The following is a 26,359-nucleotide window of genomic DNA, read 5'->3' on the forward strand; positions in this document are numbered from 1 at the left end:
TTGGAGCTTAATTTGGATGAGGAAGGCAGGTGATAAACCAGTAAAGAAAAAAACCAAACACAAAAGATGATGTGGTAAGTGTGCTGTGATAAGTGTTATGAAGAAAGCCAACGCTGTGATGTGACAGACAGTGTGGGAACAGGGAAGGCAACATCAGACGAGGAGCTGACTTGTGAACTGAGACTTAAAATGACAAGGCATAAGCCCTGGGAAGGTTAAGATGGGGAGAGTTCTATACAGAGGGAACTCAGGTTCAAAGGCCCTCTCTAATACAATATTAGGGTAGTGGGATACATCATGCCAAAGTTTCTTTAAAATTAAAGATTGTATTGGGGGTGAGGGCATAGCTCAAGTGGTAGAGCACATGCTTAGGATGCACAAGTTTCTGGGTTCAATCCCCGGTACCTCCTCTAAAAGTAAATAAATAAATAAACCTAATTATCTCCCCCTCCCAAAAAAGGTTTTTAAAAAATAAAATATTGTATTAACTATATTGCTGATAATTTGTCAAGAAAAATGCAAGCTAGATGATGCCTGGCAATCAACCACAGAGAAATGTCAAATCAAATTTTATAATCATCGCCACTTTTCTTCCATTATCTGTGCCACCCACCTACTTAATTTTATTGAAATGTATTTATATGATCACATACATAACCGTTTGAAATCCTTTCTTGAATGCAGTTGTGTTTAAAGGTAGCAAATTAAACCACAGGTTTGAGGGGAATCAAGGAAAACCAAATACTCTTCAATTTGGCCAAAATCAGTTAATTTCTTAGAAACTTACAATGGAACAAATCAAGAGAAAGTCACCACACTTCCTCAGGTTGGCCCATCAGCTTCAAGAGACTTCCTTTCAAACCTCAAGACAATTAATTCATAGTTTTTAACTGTAAGTTTGAGATAAAAAGTAGATTTACTAGTAAACAGAAGATTTATTGTTTCTCTTGGGAAGGTATCTCCTTGTACATGGCAACTAAATATTCCACACGCGGTTTCCTAGCTAATGTATTTGCACATCGGGGATTTCTGACGGCACTACTAGGAGCTAAGACTGCCACTCCTCACCTCCTAATGCTTCTTTCCTCCTAGATGGAGTCAGGAGCCTTAGCAAGGCCACATAGTGTCAATTTTCTAAATGAAGTGGAATTATTTTAAGTGGAATTATACTTACGGAAACTTTTCAGGGATGTTCCCTTTTAGTTTATTGTAGACTGCATCTAATTTGATTTTTAAGGGCCTTTCAAATATATATACATATTCAACTTTTTATTTTAGAATACCGTTAGAAGCACAGAAAACTTGCAAATGTAGAACAGAGTCCCCATAGACCCCATACCCAGTTTCTCCTACTGTTAACATCTTACATTAATTATTCCTACATATTTTGGGTGACAAAAACCTTGATTTCATGTGCACACACACACTTGAAGAATTTTCAACCCAATTTGGTATTTCTTGTATGGTTTAGTATGAAAATTATAATCTTTCAAGATCTTAATGTCTGATTTTTTTTAAATGTTAGAATAATAGTGATTTATTCAATTAAGTAATTCTTCTCCAGACATTTTTAGAGTCAAAGCAATTTTTCTTCATCAAAAGGTCACTACCAAATAACTATCTAATTAGCAAAAACACATTTTTTCTCAGTTTCAAAAGTAATTAGAAATTACAACCGTGAAGGGTGCTAATTGGGTTTTCACAGAAGCATGAAGTGCCTGAGCCCTTTTGTTTGTTTCACTCCTCTGCTGATGAAGGGTACCTTCATTAACCCTTTGTATTCTGCATGACACTGCCAATGCTGCATTTCTGTAGGTGGTAGAGGAGCAGGAATAAGACAGACTCAGGTGAGCTCTGAGGTTGTCTTAAGCGTGAGGTATTCTACAGATGGGCAGAGTTTCAATATAGGAAATTAGGAACCCCATTCTCCAGTCTGGGAGAAGAAAGTGAAGGTGGGGTGGGGAGAATGGTGCTCCAGAGGCCTCATGGGAAAGCCTGCTGCAGTGACAGCAAGTTAGAGTGACCATGTACATGCCAGTGAGCCTGTGACAGCCCAGACTGGAGAGTGCCGGGGACAGGGCACTCTGTGGGGATCACACAGTCTTTACTCTGCACAGATGATGTCTACTCACCCCAAAATGGCAGCGCATTTGCAACATCCTGGTGGTTCCTGAATTTGGAGAGACTGCCACTGCTGACAACGAGCCTGGGATGGACTTCAAAAATGATCAAGGACAGTCCAAATGCCTGAGGGAGTCTGGTCAAGTGGGATTCACTATTGTGTGCTTAGCATGAAGCCTTGCATAGAGGAGCCAGTGAATATTTGTTGGGTAGATGAAAAATGGAAGAGTTTACTCACCCCATTAAGGATGGCAGAGACTTGGGGTTATATGCAGTTGTTAGAGCTCAGAAATCAAGGGCTTTCCAATAAGGCAACCACAAGACTGCATTTGCATTCAGAGCATTGGCTGATTCGAAGTTGCATCTTAATGTCCAGACTCCTGCTTAGCAAGCCACTGTACTGGAAAGCGTGAAGACATTTTCAAAAGAAAAAGGCTCCTTCACATCCCAAGCCCCAAGAGGCAGGAGGAGGGAATATCAGGGCAGAAGAGCCCCTACTACAAATGAATTCTGGAACTGGTAACTGTGGTGTTCTCTGGGAAAAGAAACCGGGAGGCTGGAGGACTGCAGTTGGTAGACAAACTTTTTTTTCACCCACTTTCGTACCCTTAAAAATTTTGTACTTCATGCATTACAGGTTCAAAAAATAAAATATGTTATTATTTTTAAATGAACTCTGTATTAAGTCATATATCTGGAACAAGACTACTATGAAATAATCAGAGACATGTCTACAACAAGAGACAGGACAGAAGTGAGGGGTCCAAAGATATACTGTGGACTTAGGTCCCAGTCCTCTACCCTCTGGCCACAGGCTACCTGAGCAGGTACCTGGACAGGTGCATCAGTGGATGATGAGGCTGGGTGAGTAGCGATGACTCACACCTCCAACAGCAGGTCGGGTAAGATCATCTCTCAACACCTGGACCCTCATTTCCATAGAGCTCTGCACACCTGGTGATCAGACTCCACATCCTAACCTCTCAGCACCTGAAACTCTTTCTCCTTGCTCCTCACAGACTGTCGTCAGCAGAAGTTCCTACTTTTAGGACTCCTGGCTCTGACTGAAATCTGGCTCTCCCCTGAGGACACCACATCCTCTACAGCTTCATTGCTCATCACTGCACTCCCTAACTTTCCCCACCCTCCTCCCTGCCCACCACGCTTCTCCCTCCAGGTCTGAAGTTCATGCCATCAGACTACACCACTGACTCAACTACTTTCTTGTAGGTGTTTACAGACTCCTGGATGTATCCTTTCACATTGCTTGAAGATTTCAGCACCTAGTATCCTGCCATTCTCTCCAGTACCACTCCTGTCATAATCCTTGATGATTTCAATATTGATACAGATGATCTTTCCAAAACCCTCAGTGACCTGACACCTCCCCCCCTTCAATGATCTTATCTTCCACCATTCTATAGCAATTAATACTCCCGGAGTCACTTTAGGACCTTGCAGTGACAAATTTTGCAAACCCTCCACAATCTCAATTTCAAGCATTACACTTGCCAGCAACCACCAATCATCTTATCAACTCAGTTCCAGTAAAACTGAGCTGTTCAAAATGGTAACCACTAGGAAACTGGGTAGTCACATGTGAAAGAGTGAAATTGGATCCCTATCTTACACTACTCACAAAAATTAACTTGGAATGGATCAAAGACTTCTGTGTAAGACCTGAAACCAACAGCTCCTAGAAGAAAACAGGGAAAAACCCCTTGACTTTGGTCTTGGCAATGATTTTTTGGATAGGACACTAAAAGCATAAGGAATAAAATAAAAAATAAACAAATGGGACTGTATCAAACTAAAAAGCTTCTGCATAGCAGCAGAAACAACCAACAAAATGAAAAGGCAATCTACAGAATAGGATAAACCACGTATCTGATAAGAGGTTAGTATTCAAAATACACAGGGAACTCATACAACTCAACAGCAAAAACAAAACAAAACAAAAAAACAAATAATCCAATTTAAAAATATGCAAAGGACCTGAACAGTTTTTCAATTGAAGTACAGTTGATTTATCATATTATGTTAGGTGTACAGCAAAGTGATTCAAGTGTATACACACACACACACACACACACACACACACACACACATATATTTAAATAAAAATAATATATACTAGTGTGTATCTGTTAATCCCAAACTGCTAATTTATCCCTCCCCACCCTTTCCCCTTTGGTAACTATAAGTTTGCTTCCTATGTCTGTGAGTCTGTTTCTGTTTTGTAAATAAATTCATTTGTATCATTTTTTAGATTCCACATATAAGTGATATCATGTGGTATTTGTCTTTCTCTGCCTGACTTGCTTCACTTCGTATGATAATCTCCAGGTCCACCCATGTTGCTGAAAATGGTAATATTTCTTTCTTCTTTACCATATCTCAACAACCCTCCACCAAGTCCTAATTTCCCTCCTTAGCCAGCTCATATTACACCACCTTCCCCATCTGTCTTTTCAGTGTATTCACTTGGGCAAAGTCAATCTCATTACATTCAGCCTTCTGTGGCTCCTCAGGTATCCAGAAACCAACTTTCATCAGTGCTTCCTTAGCCAAGTTTTATAGCCACAAATTCTCCTCTTGCTGGAAGCCCACGTGGCTTGACAGCCAGCACATAACAGAATGAGTGAGCGTTGTAAAGGGAAGACCAATAGCCAAAAAACCGCATCAGGGTCCTACACCCACATCTGCCTCAGCCTAGCTGTGTGACCAGAGGAAGTCACTGAAACCCTTTGGGGCTCAATATGCAGAGTATGAGATTTTCAGCCTTTCTAACTCCAACGTGCTATGATTTGATGAAGACAATGGGAGTCGGTATGAACTTGGGGCTGTGAGTAAATGTTTTCTGACACTGTCTCTGCTTGGATCAAAAGCAGCAGCTTGCATGCCGGTAGTTGGTTCTGGCAGTGATCCTCGGGGGCAGGAGTGAGAGGCTGGGGTTGAACAGAGAAGGAGGGGAAAGCTGCCCCAGGTGACTCATGCTCAGTCTCACTGGTACCCTTGAGAACCCTGATGATATTCATCTCAGAACTGTCACTGTGGGGAACATCTGGGGGAAACATTTATCCCCTGGCTCCCAGTGAGTGAGGGTGGCCCCACAGGCTGGATGAACTCCTGGCACGTGGGTTACGCATGTGTGAGTCTCTCAGTGTTAGAGAAGATGTGGGCTCAGGACAAGGCACGGTGGATGCCATGTGTGAAGATGACCAAAGCCTGCTTTAAAGTGGTCACTAGAGCAGCAGCTGGAGCGAGATGTGGGCTACGAGGATCCGCCATGATGCAGAGGCATCTGTGACAATTGTCTTAATAAGTGCGGTTTCTAAATGAAAGCCTAGAGTCAAAGGATGCACTTATGGCTTTGCTTTTAACTACAGATCACTCACTGTCCTTTGAACCCATCTCCTCATCTGAACATGGAGACTAACACCGCTCACATTCTGGGAAAGGCTTACAATCGAAGTGTCACAATTCAATGGTTTTAAGAACTTCAGTAATACTTACAGACGGAAACTGACTATTGGGCCATCTGCTCCTGCCTGTCCCAGCCTGCCTGGGTGCAGATCCAGGCTCTGCACGCTGAGATGCCACACTGGAGTCTACGGCTTTCCCTGCCACCCGACGCCCACCCACCCTCAACTGCAGGGTTATGTGTAGGCCTCTGCCTCTTTTCCAAATGCACATTCCAACAGCCTGCCCAGCCCTTATGAACCTCCTCTTTTAGGAGATTCTGGGCTCTGTTCATGTAGCACGACTGAACGGGGTCCTGCTTCAACCTAAACACAGATCCAACATTTGTCCAACATATTGCCCAGAGATGTCTGTTGTGGTGTCCTCCCCAACTAGTGCCGAAGGCAAAAGCTCAGACAGTGATGATAGTAAGAATGGTAGCTGCCATGATTAAACCCCTACCTTAGCCCAGGCCAGCATCAGGTGCTTTATATGAACTGTATTATTTAATTCTCACAACAGTCCTGTGACTAAGCTTTATCCCCATTTTGCAGACAAGAATACTGATGCTCAGAAAAGTAATTTACCCAAAGTCACCCAATTGCTAAGTGGCAGGATGGGATGTGAACTCAGGTTTCTCTGATTACACAGCCCCTCTGTCTGCTACACTGTCTCTCCAAGATGGGTCTCAAACTTGCCATGTCTTCCAGCCCAAATCAGACTCTTCACCAACCTTCTGGAGCCGGTCCTATACTCAACTCAGCCCCCTATTCCTGGCTTGGCCCAGACCGGGCTTCCTGCCCTTTCCCTGTTCCCAACACGCCAAGAAGTTGATTTTCCAGGGAGTTCTATATTGACTGAAACTGGAATCTTTTTTTGGCGTATTATACTGCTCTATCGGGCATTTGACTTGGGCAGCCTTTTGAAGTTAAAATGTAGTCTCAGTTTTGGTGTGTTCCTTTGCACTGGGAGAAAGTCGAGGTCCTTTACTAAGTTCCTATGATGAGCAATGTATGCTCAAGGCCCAGAGAGTAAAGGAGACAAAGCAAGAGCAGAACGTGCTTCAGGGAACAGACTGAATTCGAGTTGAGATAACAGCACGGAACCTGAAAAGCAAAGCACTGTCCTGAAAGACCAACATTTTAAATCATTTTTCTTTTCCAAACTACATTTCTTCTTACTCAGCACACGGGATATAAGAAAGAGCCACTGACCGTTAACATACTCTTTGTATTCTATACATTTTTCAAGCTCTTGAACACTTAAGGAGACCAACGCTGGCTGACTGGCTGGGTGTCTCCCAGGAAGAGACTGCTTACGTCTGCTCCTTTCTGAATCCTCAGACTTTGAGTCTCATTATCACAACCCATCACTTCTTTCTCATTTACAATTCTCAGCAGGATCCCTGGTTGATGGTTACACAGACTATGCACGAATCCACAGGAACTCGGTTTCTGCTCTCAGTGTAACAAGTGATCTTGCTGAAGCTCCAAAATCAATCCGAGCTTCAAGACTTGAGAAAAGATTAGTAACAAAGGGACGGCCATATCTAAGAGCAAAGTAAATAAATTCCTGCAGAGAAAATAAATGCCATTGGGTTTTAGTCAGACATAGCGATAAGACTGATTAATGCCACAGGAATATGAGCTGACAAATAAAGCAGTGGGATGTGATCATGAAGGCTTCAGAGCTTCACAGCAACAAGCCAGCAAAGATGCCTAAATATTTTTTTTTTAATTATGTTTGGAAGAAAGTAAAAGTACCCAGATCAGGAATTCAATTTACCTCTCAACTTTCTAAACACTGTATAAATAACTGTACTATTGAACAAAGCGTGGTGTACGATTTAATACAAGGAAGTGTACCTGAAAATAAGACGTGCATTCCCACTTTTCAGAACAGCTTGTTCTCAAGTACAAAAGACACTTGAGTACTCAGCCAGCCATGTGATACTATGAATGTAGTAGCTGGAATGGAAAGCAAAAGATCTACATTTTCAAACCATTTCTGTTACTGGTCACGTACGCTTTTCCAACAAATCACCTCCCTTGTGATTATATCCCTATTTACAGAAAGGTGATAATTATTTCTCCTCTGCTCCAGAGAATTAGAAGATAATGTGGCAGTACAGCAAAGGGAACATTTTAAAGACTTTAAGAAGCAATAGCACCTTGGTGGGGGATGTCGATAAGGGGGGGAGGCCATGCATGTGTGGGGGCAGGGAGGATGTGGGAAATCTCTGTATTTTTCTCTTCATCCTGCTGTGAACGTAAACTGCTCTCAAAAAATAAAATCTTTAAAAATTTTTTTCTTTTTTGGAGAAGACTACTTCTATTTTATGGAGAAATACTTTTCCGAATAGCGAACTTGTCCCAAAAAAGACAGTGTAATCTTAAAATAGAAAAAGATCACTGAAAATGGAACCACACTGAGCTACCATCGCTTCACACACACTAGGACGGTGATAATTCAGAAAATGGAAAATGGATACAGAGGCCTTGAGAGTATCTTCAACCTATGTAAGTACTAATGATTAAAATTTCAAAGAATATGTTCTACAATGTGGGCATTTAATAATATGCTGATTCAGGGTCCCATAACCCTATTTGTTGTATGTTGCAACAATATTTCTTCTGGCACCAGGAGGGAAGTGTTATCACATCATAGCAAACAAGTTAAATATTTGGGGTTTTCTTTAGAGCAGTTGGAGAAGACTTCCTTTCCCCCTTTTACCTCCATCATGTTGCACTCTGCTTTTATAAAATAATAATAGGTATGATCTTGGTTCTCACCCAAGTGTGTTTCTACACGCTACGGCCCACTGGAGGTATGGACTTCCAGTAATCAGACTGCCTTCTTTCTTTTTTTTTTTTTTTTTTTTGAACATTCCAACTCCTGATTTACGAACCTAAATGAACCACATCTTTCAGTGGAATCGATGGGAGGTAACACCCTTATTTCAATAATGCTGTCAATGCTCAAAATTGTTTTTGGAAATGCCTTCAAAGCCAGTTTATGAGCCTCCTAAGCAAAATGACCTCACCATTCATGTCTCCAAACAAGGAGGTTAACAGACACAGCTTTTGCCTCGTAGAAACCTACAGTCTACTATGTGTTATTCCCAGCTTCACCTGATCATTAAGGGAGAAAATTTTCAATTAAAAATCCCTGGGGAACTCCCATGAGTTATGAATTATTGCAAAGCCACAATCTAGAGCAACACTGTCCAATACAAGTATAATCTGAGCCACATATGTAATTTAAAATTTTCTAGTGGCCACATTTTAAAAACGTAAAAAGAAACAGTTAAAATTAACTTGAATAACGTATTTTATTCAACCCAATATGTTAAAAAGTATCAGTTCAACCTGTAATCAATATAGAAATTACTGAGATTATTTTACATTCTTTTTTCATACTAAGCCTTTGAAACTCAGTATTTCGCACTTACAGTACATCTTAATTCAAATTATCCACATTTTGGATATTCAATAGCCATCTGTGGTGAGTGGCCACCTACTGGACAGCCCAGATCTAGATCTTTTTCTCCCCAAATAATGAAGGCTAGTGTGCTATTCAGTATTGGGTTGACTAACGGTTCTTCTTGGCATTTTCTTAACTCCTTTAACTTGTGAGTACATGACCATGGTATAAGAAAGCTATTTATGACATTGGGCAGAGTTTGGTGTTATAACAAAAAAATTCTATAATAAGGTCAATTTGATATATGCCAGAAAACATGAAAATTGAAACAGCACTAGTAAAGAAAGGTCTAGAAGCTCTTTCATCCACCAACAATTTGGCCTCGGTTGGCCTCTGAGATGCCACCGTAGCTTGGAGAGGCTGCTTGTGGCCTTCTCAAAACTAGGAAAAGCTGGAGACAGCTTGGAAGAGGAGGGTTATGCCTTTTCCCAGGAAAAACAGAATCTGTGATCTAAGCTGCCTGATCATTCATAACCCAAACATCCTGAGAACAAAGGAATAGTGTGGGGGCAAGGACGTGAGGAGAGCAGGAAGCTGGAGGGGCTGGAGAAGCTAAGACAGGAATTTAGGGCTTAGAACCAGCAGGGGAGAAAGAAAAGGAAACTGAAGACTCAGAAAGTGCCCCTGAAGACACTTCATTCCATTATGCTGGGAGACCAAGGCGGCCAGGACTCCCTGTATTCTTAGCAAGAGCGGAGACTCCATCCACGGCCCAGACCTTCGCACAGAGGTTCCTCATGTCTGTTGTGTGGGACAGAGGCTCATCCTTCAGGGGGAGCCGCACTAACCACCATCAAGATTTCTACCTGAGGTACGCAGTGTCGCAGAGCCTCATGTGAGGTTCTCTAACAGCTGAGCAAAATCCTGGGCCACTTGGCCAAGGGCTGGACTGCTTGCCCCACCTCCCACAGGCACTTTGGAGGAACCACAGCTCCTACCCCAAGCTCTAGGTAAGGATCCATGAGCAATTTTTTGCGAATGAATGGAGTTGCTCTCCTTTAAAGAATTTTAAACTCTTCCATCAAAGGATCAAGGGTGGAAACTTGAAACTTTGAACATTAAAAAAAAAAAATCCATGAAATTAATCGTGTTCTGTTTCATAATTTGCCTCATTTCTTTTACAATCAAAATGTTTCAAATTATTAACTAGTTAAGTTACGTAATTTTCCTTCTATATATTCAAGCAAAATTAACATCCTAGGAGGACACATCTGTGGTTTTGTATGGCCCTCTGAACACCCACGGGAAGGCCAGACTGGCCAAGCCACCACTCCCAGAATACGCTTCTGCTTCCCTCCTCCGGCCGGTCCGCTCATGCACTCTCCATGCCCAGAACGCCCTGCCCTCTCTTTCCATTCACCTACAGATACCTTACCCATTGCTCAGGTGCAGTTTAATTTACAACCCATCACCTCAGTGAGGCCTCCCTTGCTGACCCTGATCCAGAGGCTCTCTCCTCCAGCCTGCATCATTCCATTCCGCCCTCTCTAACTTTAACCTGCGGACTGTTGGTACGTGGGTGTGTTGCTGTACCTAAATGCAGGCCCAGTCCTCCACCGGCAAACACATCCCGGTCCTGTGCTGGGCACTGCGCTGGACCAGTGGCTCCACAGCCCCTTTGTCCTCCTGCTGACCCTTCCCTGCCCTCAGTAACATTTCTCCTTCACTGAGTGATTTTCAGCCTGGAGGTCAGGGAATAAACACAAGTCCTTCGAGAGCCCCAGACATGGGAAATGGCTTCTCCAAACCAGACACTTGCTTGGCCTCTGCCTCCCCTCCAAGGGAGCGTGATACTTAGGCCTCACATCTTTAGCTTTGCACTCTCCTCAGGACCAGTGCATTGTCCTAAATAAAACTGAGTCATGCTTATTAACTAATTCTTGTTGTCAAGAAAATGATGACTCACCTGGTCAGGTGGCCTCACTTGGTGACAGCCTGATGACCACACCCCACCATAGACACCAATCACACCACTCCCTTCAGGGACTCACAACGTGAGCTGCATAGACTGCACACAGGGCATTTTGGGAACGAGATTTTCAATGGACCCCACCATTCAGCCTGCTCTACTATCTCTGGACTTGAGAAGGACCTTCTAACACTAAACAAGACACCAAAGTGGGATTCTATAGTAGTACCTCAGAGCCAGCATTCTCAGTCCAAATACAGTATTCCCTTCTCCCCTTACCCCCACTTCTTTTACACTTTTGACTAATGTGTGTTTCTCAGAGTACATTACCAGATCACAGGCTGTTTTGAAGACAGATAAAACTCTGGGGTTATTTGCTAGTCTCCACAGCAGTGGATGTCACTTTTAATGTGTGTGAAGATTTTTGAAGCAAGTTTTATTTTTTAAAACTCTGCACAAATAAGAAAGTACTTTGGGATGGAAATGATAACAACAACAACAAAATCACTGTACTGGGAACAGTCATCCTGGAAGAGGTGGATCTGATGCGGCCCTTACTGTGAAAGAGAAACAGGAACAAGATCCTGGAGATTACCGCTGGTTAAGAGTGAAAACCGCCAGAAAGGAATCAACCTGTGGTGCCAATAACCTCTGAAATATTTTCTCATTAAGAACACATGAAAAAAGAGCCCCTGCTAGTTTAAGAATTGTTCTGTAAGAAAGGAACAAGCCTGGAAGGCAGACTTCTGTATACAACGTTCTGTTGATGCTTTGTACTGAAATGCCAAAGTCAGCAAGAGAAACGATGGGGACTTTTTCAAATGTATTTTTATTGTTTTTAGGCCTGGCAGGGGGAAAAGCAAAGGGTGAGCAGCCTGTTTGAGGCCAAGCACAGCAGAGCTGTCTCCCGCGAAGAGCTCTGGCCCCGGTTCCCAGGCCCTCCTTGGAAAAGCAAGTCTCCTTAAACTCCTGGGAAAGGAGGAGACGCGGCCTTTTCTCCGCTAAGAGGGGGCCTCGGATCAAGTCGGAAAACCACAGCAATCACTGTCTAAACCCAGAGTGGAGAGGAATCTGGGACAGAACGCCGGCAAATGCAGCCCTGGAACTCTCCATTTGGGGAGCAAATGCCTTGTTTCAAATGCAGTCTGCACACAGGCACAGCAAGCGGTCCACTGCCTCGAGGAGAACCCCACACGTGGAGAATAAAAGGGGAAGAATGAGACTGTTTGGGTTCTTTAGTAGCTAAAATTTAGCCACTCTCATTTTTTTGTTTTCTTAAAAAAAAAAAAAACAAAAAAAACAAACCTACCACAGAGTAAATCTCCATTACTCCTCTCTGGAAGGCATGAGTATAAACGACACACAGCTTTTGTTTGTCAACTCAAAATACTGGTCCCTCTTCGAAACCTACATTTTTATCTCCCATCTATAATGAATGACATTGATTTTTTTAAAATCCCAGACCAGAACCACCTGAAACACAATCCACTTTCTGCTGGTTCAGAAACTAGTAACTCCTAGGCCACCCAGTCCCTTCTCTCCTCCTCCCGCTGCCCACGTGCGTTGGCATCTGTAACCTGGGGAGACCTGGCTTCATTTCAGCCCCTTCCTCTGCTGTGACTGTGGCTCCAATGAGTTCTGCGAGACATGTATGGTCTAAGAAATAGATCCGTTTTAAATGTGACCTTTAAAATGGAGAGCAAAACAAGAGGAGAAAGTAAACCCAAGCACATTGGAGAGCTTGCAATTTAGTCAATAAATGTGCTCAGTTCAACACATAGTTTCCATTAATCATAAACTCAGGGAGAGGCCGCCTCTCATAGCATGAGGACAAAGATTATTTCATGTTTCTCACTAAATATAAGCGTGATACGAAGAAGACAGTTTAGGTCAGGGTTTTCTATACACTAATGGATTCAACAGCTATTTGTTTGGAGGTACCCAGTATTTTCATGCTTATAAAGAAGAGCAGTGCTAAGTGAAGTAAAGTGAGAAAACTGGAACAAATGAATCACCACTCTATAATCAGCCAGATCTTGGGCCTGTTTCCTTGGGTTTTAATCATATTATTATAACACATTATTAAATTCTGCTTTCAGGCAATGAAATTGTCAATAAACACGGAAAAAGTCTCCAGAGGAAGAACTGCAAATTCCGTTTCCCCTTACAGTCAGCCTCTCTCCTAAATGTAAGTGAAATGGTTATTCTGAAAAGAGTTAATACAAATATATAATGGCTGCATAAAGATGCTGAGATGGATCTCTGTTTTCCTTTCAAGGTTTTAGAATCAGTTTTCTGAGTTCTAATTCACGATCTAGTTGCTTCAGAGCTGGCCCTAATTTTAGCCCATTTTATTCAGGGTCAGACTTCTGTGACAATTCCTGGAGTTTAGCAACTATAAAGCTCTGCCGTGGCGATAAGATCCCAGGTTAAAATGGTATCTTCCTGAGGGGGGAGGGTATAGCTCAGTGGTAGAGCGCGTGCCTAGCATGCACAAGGTCCTGGGTTCAATCCCCTGTATCTCCATTAAAAATAAATAAATAAAAACCTAATTACCTCCTCCCCTGCGCCCCCTGCAAAAAAAGTTAAAAATAAATAAATAAAATGATATCTTCCTAATAGCTGCTAATTAACCAATATCCTACTAAAACAACACAGATACTGAATAAGATGAATAATATCATGTTGTGATGAGTTAGAACAAGACGAAAACTCATGCGAGAAACCAAGACTCTGGCAACCTGTAATGCCAGAGGGAACCTTCGAGAAATTTCCATAAGCTGGAGAAGCTGGGCTGAAGGAACAAGGGCTGGTCTCCCCTGTTTGCCTCATGATGGGGAGCCACCTGCCTACCTGAAAAGAGGCAGGAAGGCAGCCCAGGAGGGGACAGTGTTAATTTTTGACATAACCAGAGGATTACTACCTTCTCGATTTTTCTGTCTGCACTTAGAGATCACAACTCCCAGAAAACAATGGGCAGGAGAAGACAGGGTCTGGCAGTGGGGCACACTACCCTGGCAGTGCCCCTGAAATAAAGCCCTGAAGGTATGGAGACAGGAAGAGTCTGGAAGTCGTGCCAAAGAACCAGACAGCCCAAAGAGAAGAAAATGTCAAGTGGTCAGTCAGGTTCACTAGAGTGCAGGAGACTCAGTGCCTGTAAAGGCGCTGGGAACTGAGAGAGTCGTGTGCATCAACCTGACCTCAAGCTACAGATGTGAGAAGGAATCAAGAAGGGAACAGTGGCCAGAGACCAAGAGACAGCCAGGCACTCTGGGTGGACAGATCCTCCACTGTTCACACGCAGAGGAAGCATACACAGCTGGTAAAGATTTACTATGAAAATGAAGATTTTAGAAAAGTTCTGTTTAGAAAGATTCAGGAAAAGCATAGATTCTATGAACAGAAGTGTAGAAAGCCAAAAAGGAGAGATTAGGGGAAACGGGCTGAGACAAAAGGAAGAGACGCGATGTAACAGCACAGCTGATTAGGCTTAAGAGGTGTTGACCTCAAGGTGATCTGGGTTTGAATTCTGGCTCTTCCATCTGCTAGACGTGTGGCTCTTACTCCATTTGGCTGTATAACAGAATGCCATGGACTGAGTGGCTTACGAACAACAGAAATTTGTTTCTCACAGTTCTGGAGGCAGGGAAGTACCTGATCAAGGCATCAGCATGGTCGCCTTCTGGTGAGAGCCCTCTCCTGGTTCACAGCCAACCCCTTCTCACTCTGTCCGCACATGGGGGAAGGGGCTGGAGATCTCTCCAGTGCCTCTGTTACACAAGCACGAATCCCACTCATGAGGGGTCCTCCCTCATGACCTCATCCTCTCCCAAAGGCCTCACCTTCCATCACCACCACATATGAATTTTGGGTGAATACAAACATTCAGACCATAGCAGCGGCCTTGGGCAAATCACTTGACCTCTTTAACTTTTGGTTTCTTCATTTGTAAAATAGGGATAAAGAAGCCTATTTCCCAAGGCTACTTGGAGCTTTAATGACTAAAACATGACCAATAATGGGAAAAGTAGAGGAAAAGCACCAAAACAGCCTGGGCATGCAGTAAATATTTACTAAACACTAGGTCATTATCAGTACTAACAAGCTTAGATGAAAAAGAACTGACTGAGGCAAAGAAAGGGTTGCAAAGATGCTAAAAACAATCAGTAATAATCTACAGTGGAGATATTAAAAACCAGAATTAAAACTGAAAAATATCTAACTGGTAGTACAGAGGAGCTCCAGAAGGCCGAGAAACAGGACAAAAAACTGAAACTGGTGAAAGAAAAGCTGAGTCAGTAATTCAATCTACTAATTAAAGATATTTTTGAGAAATAAATCAAGCAGAACAAAAGCAGTAAGCTAAAATATGAACAAGAAAAACTTCCTGGAGTGAAAAATAATCTCAGTACACAGATCAAAGGGCTTCATTGTATTTCAGGCAAAATTAATTTTAAAAATATTTTCAAGACCCACCCCCTTAGACAGAATTCAGCAAAAAATTTAAACTATGCCGATAATTTTTTTAAGCCTCCTAAAAAGGTCTCAGAGACCAGCTTACCGGAGGGATCTTTCCAGAGCATAGAAAAGATGGAAAAACCATTCAAACTATTTTATGATGTGGATATAACCAATACAACAAAACCCAACAGAGAAACTCTACTCCACATTCACTTTTAAATTGATGCAAAAATTCTAAATAAAACCCTAGCAAGCTGAATTCAGCAGTATAATAAAAAATACATACACACTAAAAGTTGCAGTTAGTCCAACAAAGCAAAGATGGTCTGAGACTAACGTATCTATTTATACATCAGAGGATTAGAATATAAGACAACCCTATTATAGGTAATCCAAATTTTCTTAATGAGAAGCTCTCGATACTATTTTTGCTGACTTGGATAAATAATATATTATGGATATTCATGAAATAGTCAACTATTTAAAATACAGCTATGTATATACATTTGAAATCATATAATAAAAGAGATACCCATCTCTTAAAATACTGGTTTTTTTTCCCACTCCCATATATCATGAAAAAATTTTATCCCATCTCTTCCCATGCATGCTTGACATCAATTTCTGTTGTCACAGGAGCCTTTCTGGGATATTTAACACTTTCCCAGAGCTACCACTTCACTTCTGTCTGAGTACTTTTCAGTCTCTGTATCAATCCATATGTACCTTCATTTCAGGAAATAATTTATCCTTGAATTGTGTAACTGTGATTTCTACAACAAAGGCTTGTTTTACAAACTTACAACTTTCAATTCTTGAAACTTTGAGGTCATTTCCCAGGAATAATCACTAAATCGGTATTAAACATCCTGGCCCTTTTTAATTGATTCTTTCTAGTGACTTCTACAAGCATTCAATACCAGCCCTGATCAAGGTGCTTTACCAGGCTGTTCAAAACAAAATAAATTGAGAAAGACTCTCAGAATATGAGAGAACTTATGTATAAGATGTTCTCTCTTTTCTGAAGGGTAAATTTTTGGGGGAAAAACACATGTTACACTCAACCTTTTTCAGAGTAGGACATACTTAGAAAATTATAGTACATGTATGGCACTGAAGCATCTGAACGCTGCTGCTCAGGGCGGACGCTGCCCCGGGCCCTCCCAGGCTTCTTAATAGATCAGTGCTGCAGCATACCTTGGGGAATGCTAAGTGCTCAGAGAGTACTCTTTCTGAAAATGCAGCTGCCCTGCATTGAAGTGATGTCCACTCATATCTGCTCAGTTACTGAGCACTTGTTTTCAAGCATAGTCCCAGAATACTTTGATATCTGAGGGAAGAAAGGGAAGGCCCATAATTCTTCTTCCTTAGACACATTTTTCCAGCCATTATTATCATGTCTCCACTCTTGCAGTTAGCATTTATTTTAATAAGGAACTGCTAAATGTTCCAATTTGTCTTCATTCTGTTTATCGAATACCATGTCCTAGGCTTTGCCAAGAGATGATTTTCCTATTGACAGACTTACCTGTGGAGAAGATGAACACCGTGTTGTTCCAAAGCCCGTGGCTTTTTAAGGCTGCAGTGACATTTCCCACCGCTTCGTCCATAAGGGACACCATTCCTGCATAGTAATGCCTATTCTTATCTTGGATAAAGTCGTAGGGCTTCAGGTATTCCTCGGGGACCTGAAGGGGCTCGTGGACAGACTGGAGAGCAAGGTAGAGAAAGAGAGGCTGGAAAGAGAGTTTGTGCAAATCAGTTAAGAAGGCTTGGAAGCATTAAATATAAATATATACAAGCGTGAAATATATATCCAAGTTTATCAGTTAGTAAAAGCAATATTCAGTCAGCCCACAGATTAGGTTGAAAATATTTGTAAATCATTTGTCCGATAAGGGACTCGTATCCAGAGTACATAAAAAGCTCTTATGACTCAATAATAAAACACGATTACCCCAACAACAAAATGGGCAAAGAATCTGAATAGACATTTTCCCAAAGAAGATACACAAATGACCAACAAACACTTGAAAAGATGCTCTCCATCATTAGTCACTAGGGAAATGCAAAGAAAAATCACACTGAGCTGCCACTTCACACCCACTAGGATGGTGATAATTCAAAAAATGGAAACTAAAATGTGTTGGTGAGGATGTGGAGAAACTGAAACCCTCATTTACTGCTGATGGGAATGTGAAGTGGTGCAGCCAGTCTGAAAAACCACTGGGCAGTTTCTGAAAATGTTAAACGTAGTTATAATGCGAGGCAGCATTTCTGTTCCTAGAGAAATGAAAGCACATATCCACACAAAAGCCCGTACACCAATGTTCACAGTGGCATTGTTCCTAGTAGCCAAGAAGTAGAAGCAACCAAATTGTCTACCAATTGATGAATGGGTAAACAAAATGTGGTGTATTTCCAGCAATATACAGCAATAAAAGGAATATGACCCAGCCATAAAAAGAAATGAAGCACCGACACGTGCCACAACACAGATGAACCTTGAAAATATTGTTAAGTGAAAGAAACCAATTGCAAAGGATCACATTTTCTATGAGTCCATTTATATGAAATCTCCAGAATAGGCAAATCTATGGAGACAGAAAGTAGATTAGTGGCTGCCAGGAGCTGTAGGGAGTTGTGGGAGAAAGGGACAGCTAACAGGTAGAGGCTTGTTTTGGGGGGGGTGAAAATGTTTTAAAGTTAGATTGTGGTGATGGTTGCACAACTCTGTGAATTTACTATTGAATTGTACACTTTAAATGGGTGAATTTTATGAAAACAAAAGGTTGAGTTCTAAGATGGCCTAGAAGGCTCGGATCCAAAAAAATAATATTACCAATAATTCTGTCTCATATAATTCTCAAAAAAAACCCCACCTTTTAATACCCATTTTACAGGTAAGTTAATTGAGGCTTAGAAAGATTATATGACTTGCACAAGCTCATATTTATTGCAGAGCAATTTCATAGTGGAAACCCCCCATTCTGGTGTGGATATGCACCAATAGAGGCTTTAGTTTTCTGCGTTAGCTGAAAAATAAGTTCCCACCTTTTAGGAAAGGGTTAGGGACTTTTTTTTACACTTTTATGAGAAAATAAGTGAACACCATGCCTTGTTAGTCTTTGATCTAAAACTAAACATAAGGTCAATTTAATTCCTAGAAACTAAGGCGTGTGATACACTGATTCTATTGTACTTCCTACACTAGTTCACAGAAATTAACATTAGTGATATTCTGGGTTAGCCTCTTCCTTTTAATGAGTCTTTCTGAAGGCACTCTCTTCATTGTGCTCCTATAGAATTCTTTCATGAGTTGACAAGCCCTCAAAGAGATGACAACTGGTACAACTCAACAGTAAAAATATAATTCTGTTGAAGTATTTGAGGCATTAAAAAAATTTTTTAATGGAGGTACTGGGGATGGAACCCAGGACCTCAGGACCTCGTGCATGCTAAGCACGTGCCTACCACTACACCCACGCCACTGTGGTTGGCTTTGATCAAGAGATGATCTTAAGATTTTCATTTTATTTTATTTTACTGCCTTAATGAAGGTACTGGGGATTGAACCCAGGACCTCGTACATGCCAAGCACGTGCTCTACCACTGAGCTATGCTCCCCCAACCCCTATTTGAGGCATTTAAATCTCATAAATGAATGGGGAAAAGTTACAGTGTAGACTAGGAGGCAGGATCATATTTCCTTCTTCATTACTGTTGATAAATTGTTTTAAATTATATATTATATATTCCTGCAATTCTGGGACCATCGTTAATGGGTCTTATAAATGCACCTACCACTGAGCTATACTACCTTTTGTTATTCTATTTTTGACTTCCAAATTAAGACAATTCTTTCCATGTTGTGGCAGGGAAAATTAAGTGTCTACCACTAGAAATTCACATTTGCTTTAAGAAGCTTCTACTAGACTAGGTGTGTGAAAAAAAACATTGACTTTCATTCTGTAAAGTCTTGAGGGGGACTATTTTTAATCAAAAGACGTTTTGTGAATGTGCTACCTTCCACAGTGCAGTGTTAGTACTAAGGGAATTATCCGGTAAAAAAAAGAGAAAAGACATGCCTTCCCAGCACATGTGCAATGGTTATTAGCAATGTCTCCCTGATTCCAGCACAAGCTAAGTTTCTGTTGCAAAACAGCTCCATATGCTTTTTTTCCCCTCAAGTGCTCTTTAAAATAGACACATTTAAAAGTCAGCTTGTGGATACTTTGTGTATTTCTTTAATGATTTCTATCTTAGAGCAAGTTGCCTATGTTACAGTCTATACATAGCACAGAGAAGTAAGCCTAGAATTAGATTCAACGTTGGAATAAAATTATGAAAATCCTGGAACTGGTGTCCTGCATCATTTTATTGAGAATTAACAATGGATACATCTGCATTTGTTGTCTTAAACTTCTGGGGGCTAGTACTCCCTATTGACTATTCTATTCATTTACATCTATGCTTCAAACTTGACTTTGAGGCTGCTGGAAATGCTGGATACTGCTTCAGAACATTTCAGTCACTGTAGGGAGATGACCACCTCTCACCTGGCAATTTCCAGAATGTAACCTATGCGCAGCACCATTACAATCACACAAGTTTGGAGGCTTCTGGGCTCTTAGGGCCTCCAGTTTTCTCAGTTGCTGGGCTTTCCTCACTCTACCAGTTAAGACAGCCTGTCCACAAAGAATGATTTCACCCCAGGTACTTCCTCTTGCCTTCTTCATGTTATGGGCACTGTGAAAGAATATTCTCTTGCTCCTTAATAGGAACTAATTTTTATTGTAGGCATATTACAGTTATTGCATGATTAAGGTAGTGTTATACAGTGAACCTGTAAAGGACAGCTGGCTTCTGTTTGTCCCCCTGTGTTGGAGGGGAACCAATAGTGACTGGACATCAGAATTGCTGGTGGGGGAGGGGGAGGAGGGGTAATTAAATACCGGTGACAGGGTCCCCTCCCAGACCAATAAATCACAATATTTGAAACTGGTATTTCTTACAAGCTTTCCAGATGATCCTAATATACTGTCAGCGTTGGAACCATCAAGCTGAATCATACACTGGGGCTCATAATGCCTGGTCTTGGATATGAATTGTGAACTAGGGAGGCTTATTAAGTGCATTGAGCTCTGGAGTTAAATGGCATGATTTTAAATTCTGACTCTGTGAGCCTGAACAAGTCACCTCACTTCTATAAGCCAGTTTGCTTATCTGTAAATTGATGCCCACCTCGGGCCTCAAAGGGTAGGAGAAGGACCATAGTTCCTTTAAGATCTTATCTCATTCTTTGGATTTTCAACTGTATGTATGATATGCCAAGCATACAGAAGAAAACTGAGAATTTACACCATTTACCAAGCAATGCACTTTCCAACTATCTGAATATTGGTTTAGATCTAGATTTTAAAATCTGCATATGTCTACATATTTGAAAGAATGTTCCAATTTCTTCCATGTTCCACAGCAAACATGGCCACTCCAAGAGGTCAGCATGTAAAAGTGATAAAAAGCCGAAAGTGGGGCGAAGTTGAGGACAGATACCAGGAGAGACACTCAATACTGAGTCAGAGAAGGCAAAGACAGAGCCAGGAAGAAACCACATCAAAAAGGGAGCCAGCAGCTAGGTACCAAGTCTGAGCAGATATATAAACCAGAATCCAAACCGTGATCTGAACTGAGGACCTTCATTAACTGTCAAAGAGGCAAAGTGCAGGAAATTGGAAAAACCGAGTAACACTGCACATTCTGTAATTTGCTGTGTTAGGGTCCTACTGAAGGTCTAGTTTCGAGGGTATGTTAATACAGTTCTTAACAAAGCCATATTTTGAGCCCGACGTCTGACAACACAAATATCTAACCCATTTTCAAAGGCATTTGTAAGCTAAATCCAGAGAATTCAGCTTACACTTTAGCACATAAGGTTAACTCTAGGTTAACAAAAAATGTTAAAGGTATTCAGACTCTTTTCTATTTTTACCTATAGATTAAGTCAAAAGATTTCAGCACATGACATATACAAATGGCTTCAGTATCAGAATATCATGTTTATAGATTAGAAGACTCAATGTTGGCAAGATGTCCATTGTCCCCAAGTTGGCCTACAAATCCAATGAAGTCCAAATCCAAGCAGGTACTTTTTTTTTTGGTAGAAACTAGCCACCTGAGTCTAAGATAAACATGGGAATGCAGAATATCTAGAATAGTCAAAATAATCTTGAGGAGGGTTGGGGAATACAAAGTTAGAAAACCTTCCTTGAGCCTGAAGTTTATTGATACCTTAACAGAAAGTTTGCTATAATTATAGCTCATCTTGTACATAAGCCCATCACTTTAAAAAAAAAGTCAATGTACTAATTACCTACAGCACAGGCACATAATACACTAAAATAATAAAACTACATTTGTACTAAAACACTATATTCACAGTGTTCCTCAAGGTGTGATCTGGGGACCACCTGCAGTAGAAACATCCTTGAGGAGTTTCTTTAAAATACTGACATATGGATTTTCCCCAGACTTAATGACCCAGACTTTTAGAGGTAGGCTCCAGGAATTTCTATTTCTAACAAGTTTCCCAGGCTAATATTGGTATACTCTAAAATTTGAAAGCCACTCCCTTAGAATTTATTAGATTTTTTCCTTAAGGACAGTGGCCTTTTCCTATATTCATCTGAAGAGATGCTATCTTGACATGATTTTTATATCTATAAAGAAGCAAGACTTACCTTCTCTGGTGGATGGTTAGTTATGAGGGCTGCAGCCCTTTCAGTAAATACGTTTGTTGAATACATATTTTTGTATCCAGTTGCAACCTCTTCACCATCTCGAAAATCAAGAGCACATCGTGTAACATTCAGAGCATTGATTAACGTACAGCGCTCATGGGAATAGTAATCTTCACTACCTAGGAGATATCCTACAATGAGAATGGGAGAGGAAGGTAGTCAGCATGGCATAAAACTTGTTATACAAATGAATGCTTCAGCATTTAATTGCCTAATGCAACTGATTACCCATGACAAGGCTAATCAAATGACAAGGCTAATCAGAGCACTACTCCTTAATATCTCTATATGTGCTAGCAGAAGACATTAAAATGCTATTGTAAAAAAATTCAAATCCATCCCTCAGTCTAGTCTTTCGAATGTAAGCTCTATCATGTAACCTTCCAAGTGGGTGATTCCAAGTAAGTATGTTTTTAAAAATCAGAGTTTAAATTCAGTCATAGTGATGATATCTTACTCTTTTAAAGTTATCTAATGGCTAAAATAACATATGGTTAATGTGATTAGTTTCAAATTTTTACTCTGAGATGATCACATAAATGAATGCAGGATTCAAGTAACACTGATATTGACCTTGGCTGACTGGCTTCAAGGTTATTTACAGAAGTGGCTCTTGAAGGAATCATCTTTAGGCAGATGCTGACACCCACTGGTGAAAGACACAAACCTTTCCAAACAGAGGATCTCTAAATATAACAGAACCAAAAGAGCAAACTAACATGTGGTGTTGAAATTTGATATTTCCACCTACAGTGATTTCGATACTGCCCCCAATTTAAATGGCATCAACGGCCTATCCCACAATTTAAACTTAAACATGGGAGAAAATGGGTTTCCTCAACTTCAGTTGTTTCTGCAGATGTTCCGTATTTTCCTAAAATATTAAAATAAGCTGTGCTGCATGTTGTGTGATCCTATTTCTATGACATATTCAGAATAGGCAAATCTATAGAGACAGAAAGTAGGTTAGTGGTTGCCTAGGGCTCTGAGGGTTGGGGAAGACAGGGAGTGACTGCTAATGGGGATGGAATGATGGAAATGTTCTACATTCGGATTGTAATGAGAGTGGCACAACCCTGTGAACTTATTAAAAATCAATGAACTGTACACTTTAATTGGGTGGACTGTATGGTATGTGAATTACACGTCGATAAAGCTATTTCAGAGAAATAACTGTGTGGGACTCTGAGCTATCTCCTGACAAACACTGCTTGTTAACATTAAAATGAAAACAATAAAATTGACCCAGTTCTGAATGTTCCCTATAATCACAATTAAAAGCCTTACACAGCTTACACAGTAAATGAATTCATTTTTTTCTTTGGGGGGGTAATTAGATCTACTTTATTTATTTTAACAGAGGTCCTGGGGATTGAACCCAGGACCTTGTGTATGCTAAGCACGTGCTCTACCACACAGAATACTATGAACAACTATATGGCAATAAATTGGACAACTTAGAAGAAAAGGACAAGTTTCTAGAAACATACAGTCCACCAAAACTGAATCAAGAAGAAACAGATCATTTGAGCAGATCAATCACTGGAAATGAAATAGAATCAGTAGTAAAAAACCTCCCTGCAAACAAAAGTCCAGGACCAGATGGCTTCACTAGGGTATTCTCAAACATACAAAGCCCTTACACCAATCCTTCTCAAATTCTTCCAAAAGACTGAAGAGGAGGGAATACTCCCAAACTCATTCTATGAAGGCACAAATACACTGATACCAAAGCCAGACAAAGACAGGAGCAAAAAAGAAGACTATAGGCCAATATTGTTGATGAAAAAAGATGCAAAAATCCTCAACAAACTATTAGCAAACAGAATCCAACACCACATAAAAAAAAGATCATACACTGTGATCAAATTGGGTTCATCCCAGGGACACAAGGATGGTTCAACATATGCAAATCTATCGACGTGATACACCACATCAACAAAAGAAAGGACAGAAATCACATAATCATCTCTATAGATGAAGAAAAAGCATTTGTTAAAATTCAACACCCTTTTATGATAAAAACTCTTACCAAAGTGGGTATAGAGGGAACATAGCTCAACATAATAAAAGCTATTTATGACAAACCCCTAGCCAACATAATACTCAACAGTGAAAAGTTAAAAGCGTTCCTGCTGAAATGTGGAACAAGACAAGGATGCCCACTCTCACCACTTCTGTTCAACATATTATTAGAAGTCCCAGCCACAGAAATCAGACAAGAAAAAGAAATAAAGGGGATTCAATTTGAAAAGAAGAGGTAAAACTGTCATCATATGCAGATGACATGATACTATACATAGAAAACACTAAAGGCCCCAGACAAAAAATACTAGAGCTGATAAAAGAATTCAGCAAGGTAGTAGAATACTAGCTTAACATACAGAAATCAGTTGCATTTCTTTACACTAGCAATGAAATATTAGAAAAGGAAAGTAAAGAAATAATCGCTTTTAAAATTGCATCCAAAAAAAACCACTTAGGAATAAATATGACCAAGGAGGTGAAAGACTTATATGCTGAGAACTACAAAACACTGATTAAGGAAATTAAAGATGATTTAAAGAAATGGAAATATATTCCACAATCTGGGATTGGAAGAATTAATATTGTTAAAATGCCCATATTATTCAAAGCAATCTACAGATTTAATGTGATCCCTATCAAATTACTCAGAACATTTTTCACAGAACTAGAACAAATAATCCTAAAATTTATATGGAATCACAGAAGACCCAGAATTGTCAAAGCAATACTGAAGAGAAAGAATGAAGCTGGAGGAATAATCCTCCCAGACTTCAAACAATACTACAGAGCTACAGTAATCAAAACAGTGTAATACTGGCACAAAAACAGACATATGGATCAATGGAATAAAATAGAGAGCCCAGAAAAAAACCCACACACTTATGGTCAATTAACCTTCGACAAAGGAGGTAAGAATATACAATGCAGAAAAGACAGTCTCTTCAGTAAGTGGTGTTGGGAAAGTTGGACAGCCATACATAAATCAGTGAAGTTAGAACACTCCCTCACACCATACATAAAAATAAACTCAGAATGGCTTAAAGACTTGAACATAAGACAAGACATTAAACATCCTAGAAGAAAACACAGGCAAAACATTTTCTATACTTGATCTTAGCCAAAAGGCCGAGAAGCGATGGCAAAACATTTTCTGACATAAATCTTAGCAATGTTCTCCTAGGACAGTCTACCCAGGCAGTAAAAATAAAAGCAAGAATAAACAAACAGGACCTAATTAAATTTATAAGCTTTTGCACAGAAAAGGAAACCATAAACAAAACGAAAAGACAACCTATGGAATTTGAAAAAATATTTGCAAATGATGTGACTGACAAGGGCTTAATTTCCATAATATATAAACAGTTCATACAATTTAATTAAAAAAAACCAATCCAATAATGGCCAGAAGACCTAAACAAGCAATTCTCCAATGAAGACATACAAATGGCCAATAGGCACATGAAAACATGCTCAATATCGCTAATTATCAGAGAAATGCAAATCAAAAGTGCCATTAAGTATCACCTCACACCAGTCAGAGTGGCCATCATTCAAAAGTCCACAAACGACAAATGCTGGAAAGGGTGTGGAGAAGAGGGAACTCTCCTACACTGCTGATGGGAATGTAGTTTGGTGCAGCCATTATGGAAAACAGTAAGGAGATTCCTTAAAAAAGAAAATAGGCTTACCATATGATCCAGCAATCCTCCTGGGCATGTATCTGGAGGGAACTCTAATTTGAAAAGATACATGCACCCTACTGTTCATAGCAGCACTATTGACAACAGCCAGGACATGGAAACAACCTAAATGTCCACTGACAGATGACTGGATAAAGAAGTTGTGGTATATGTATGTGTGTGTGTATATATATACACATACACAATGGAACATTACTCAGCCATAAAAAATAATTTTAAAATGTCATTTTCAGCACTTGGATGGACTAGGAGATTGTCATTCTAAGTTAAGTAAGCCAGAAAGAGAAAGAAAAATACCATATATTATTCATATATGTAATCTTAAAAAAAATGACACAAATGAACTTATTTACAAAACAGAAACAGACTCACAGACATAAAAGACAAACTTATGG

The 26,359-nt window shown here is 40.4% G+C and overlaps 1 protein-coding gene across 1 annotated transcript in view; it reads right to left on the minus strand.

The window, feature by feature from the left end:
• The window catches only part of ARSB (arylsulfatase B), a 143,950-nt gene that overhangs the window by 100,256 nt on the left and 17,335 nt on the right, over positions 1 to 26,359 (minus strand). The window contains exons 3-4 of the mRNA XM_032474844.1: positions 22,177 to 22,367; positions 16,965 to 17,172 (exon numbers count right to left, since the gene is read on the minus strand). Coding sequence (XP_032330735.1) covers positions 16,965 to 17,172; positions 22,177 to 22,367 — 399 coding nt within the window. The remainder of the gene's footprint in view (positions 1 to 16,964; positions 17,173 to 22,176; positions 22,368 to 26,359) is intronic.

The sequence above is a fragment of the Camelus ferus genome, chromosome 3 (assembly GCF_009834535.1).
Source record: "Camelus ferus isolate YT-003-E chromosome 3, BCGSAC_Cfer_1.0, whole genome shotgun sequence".
Lineage (NCBI taxonomy): Eukaryota > Metazoa > Chordata > Mammalia > Artiodactyla > Camelidae > Camelus > Camelus ferus.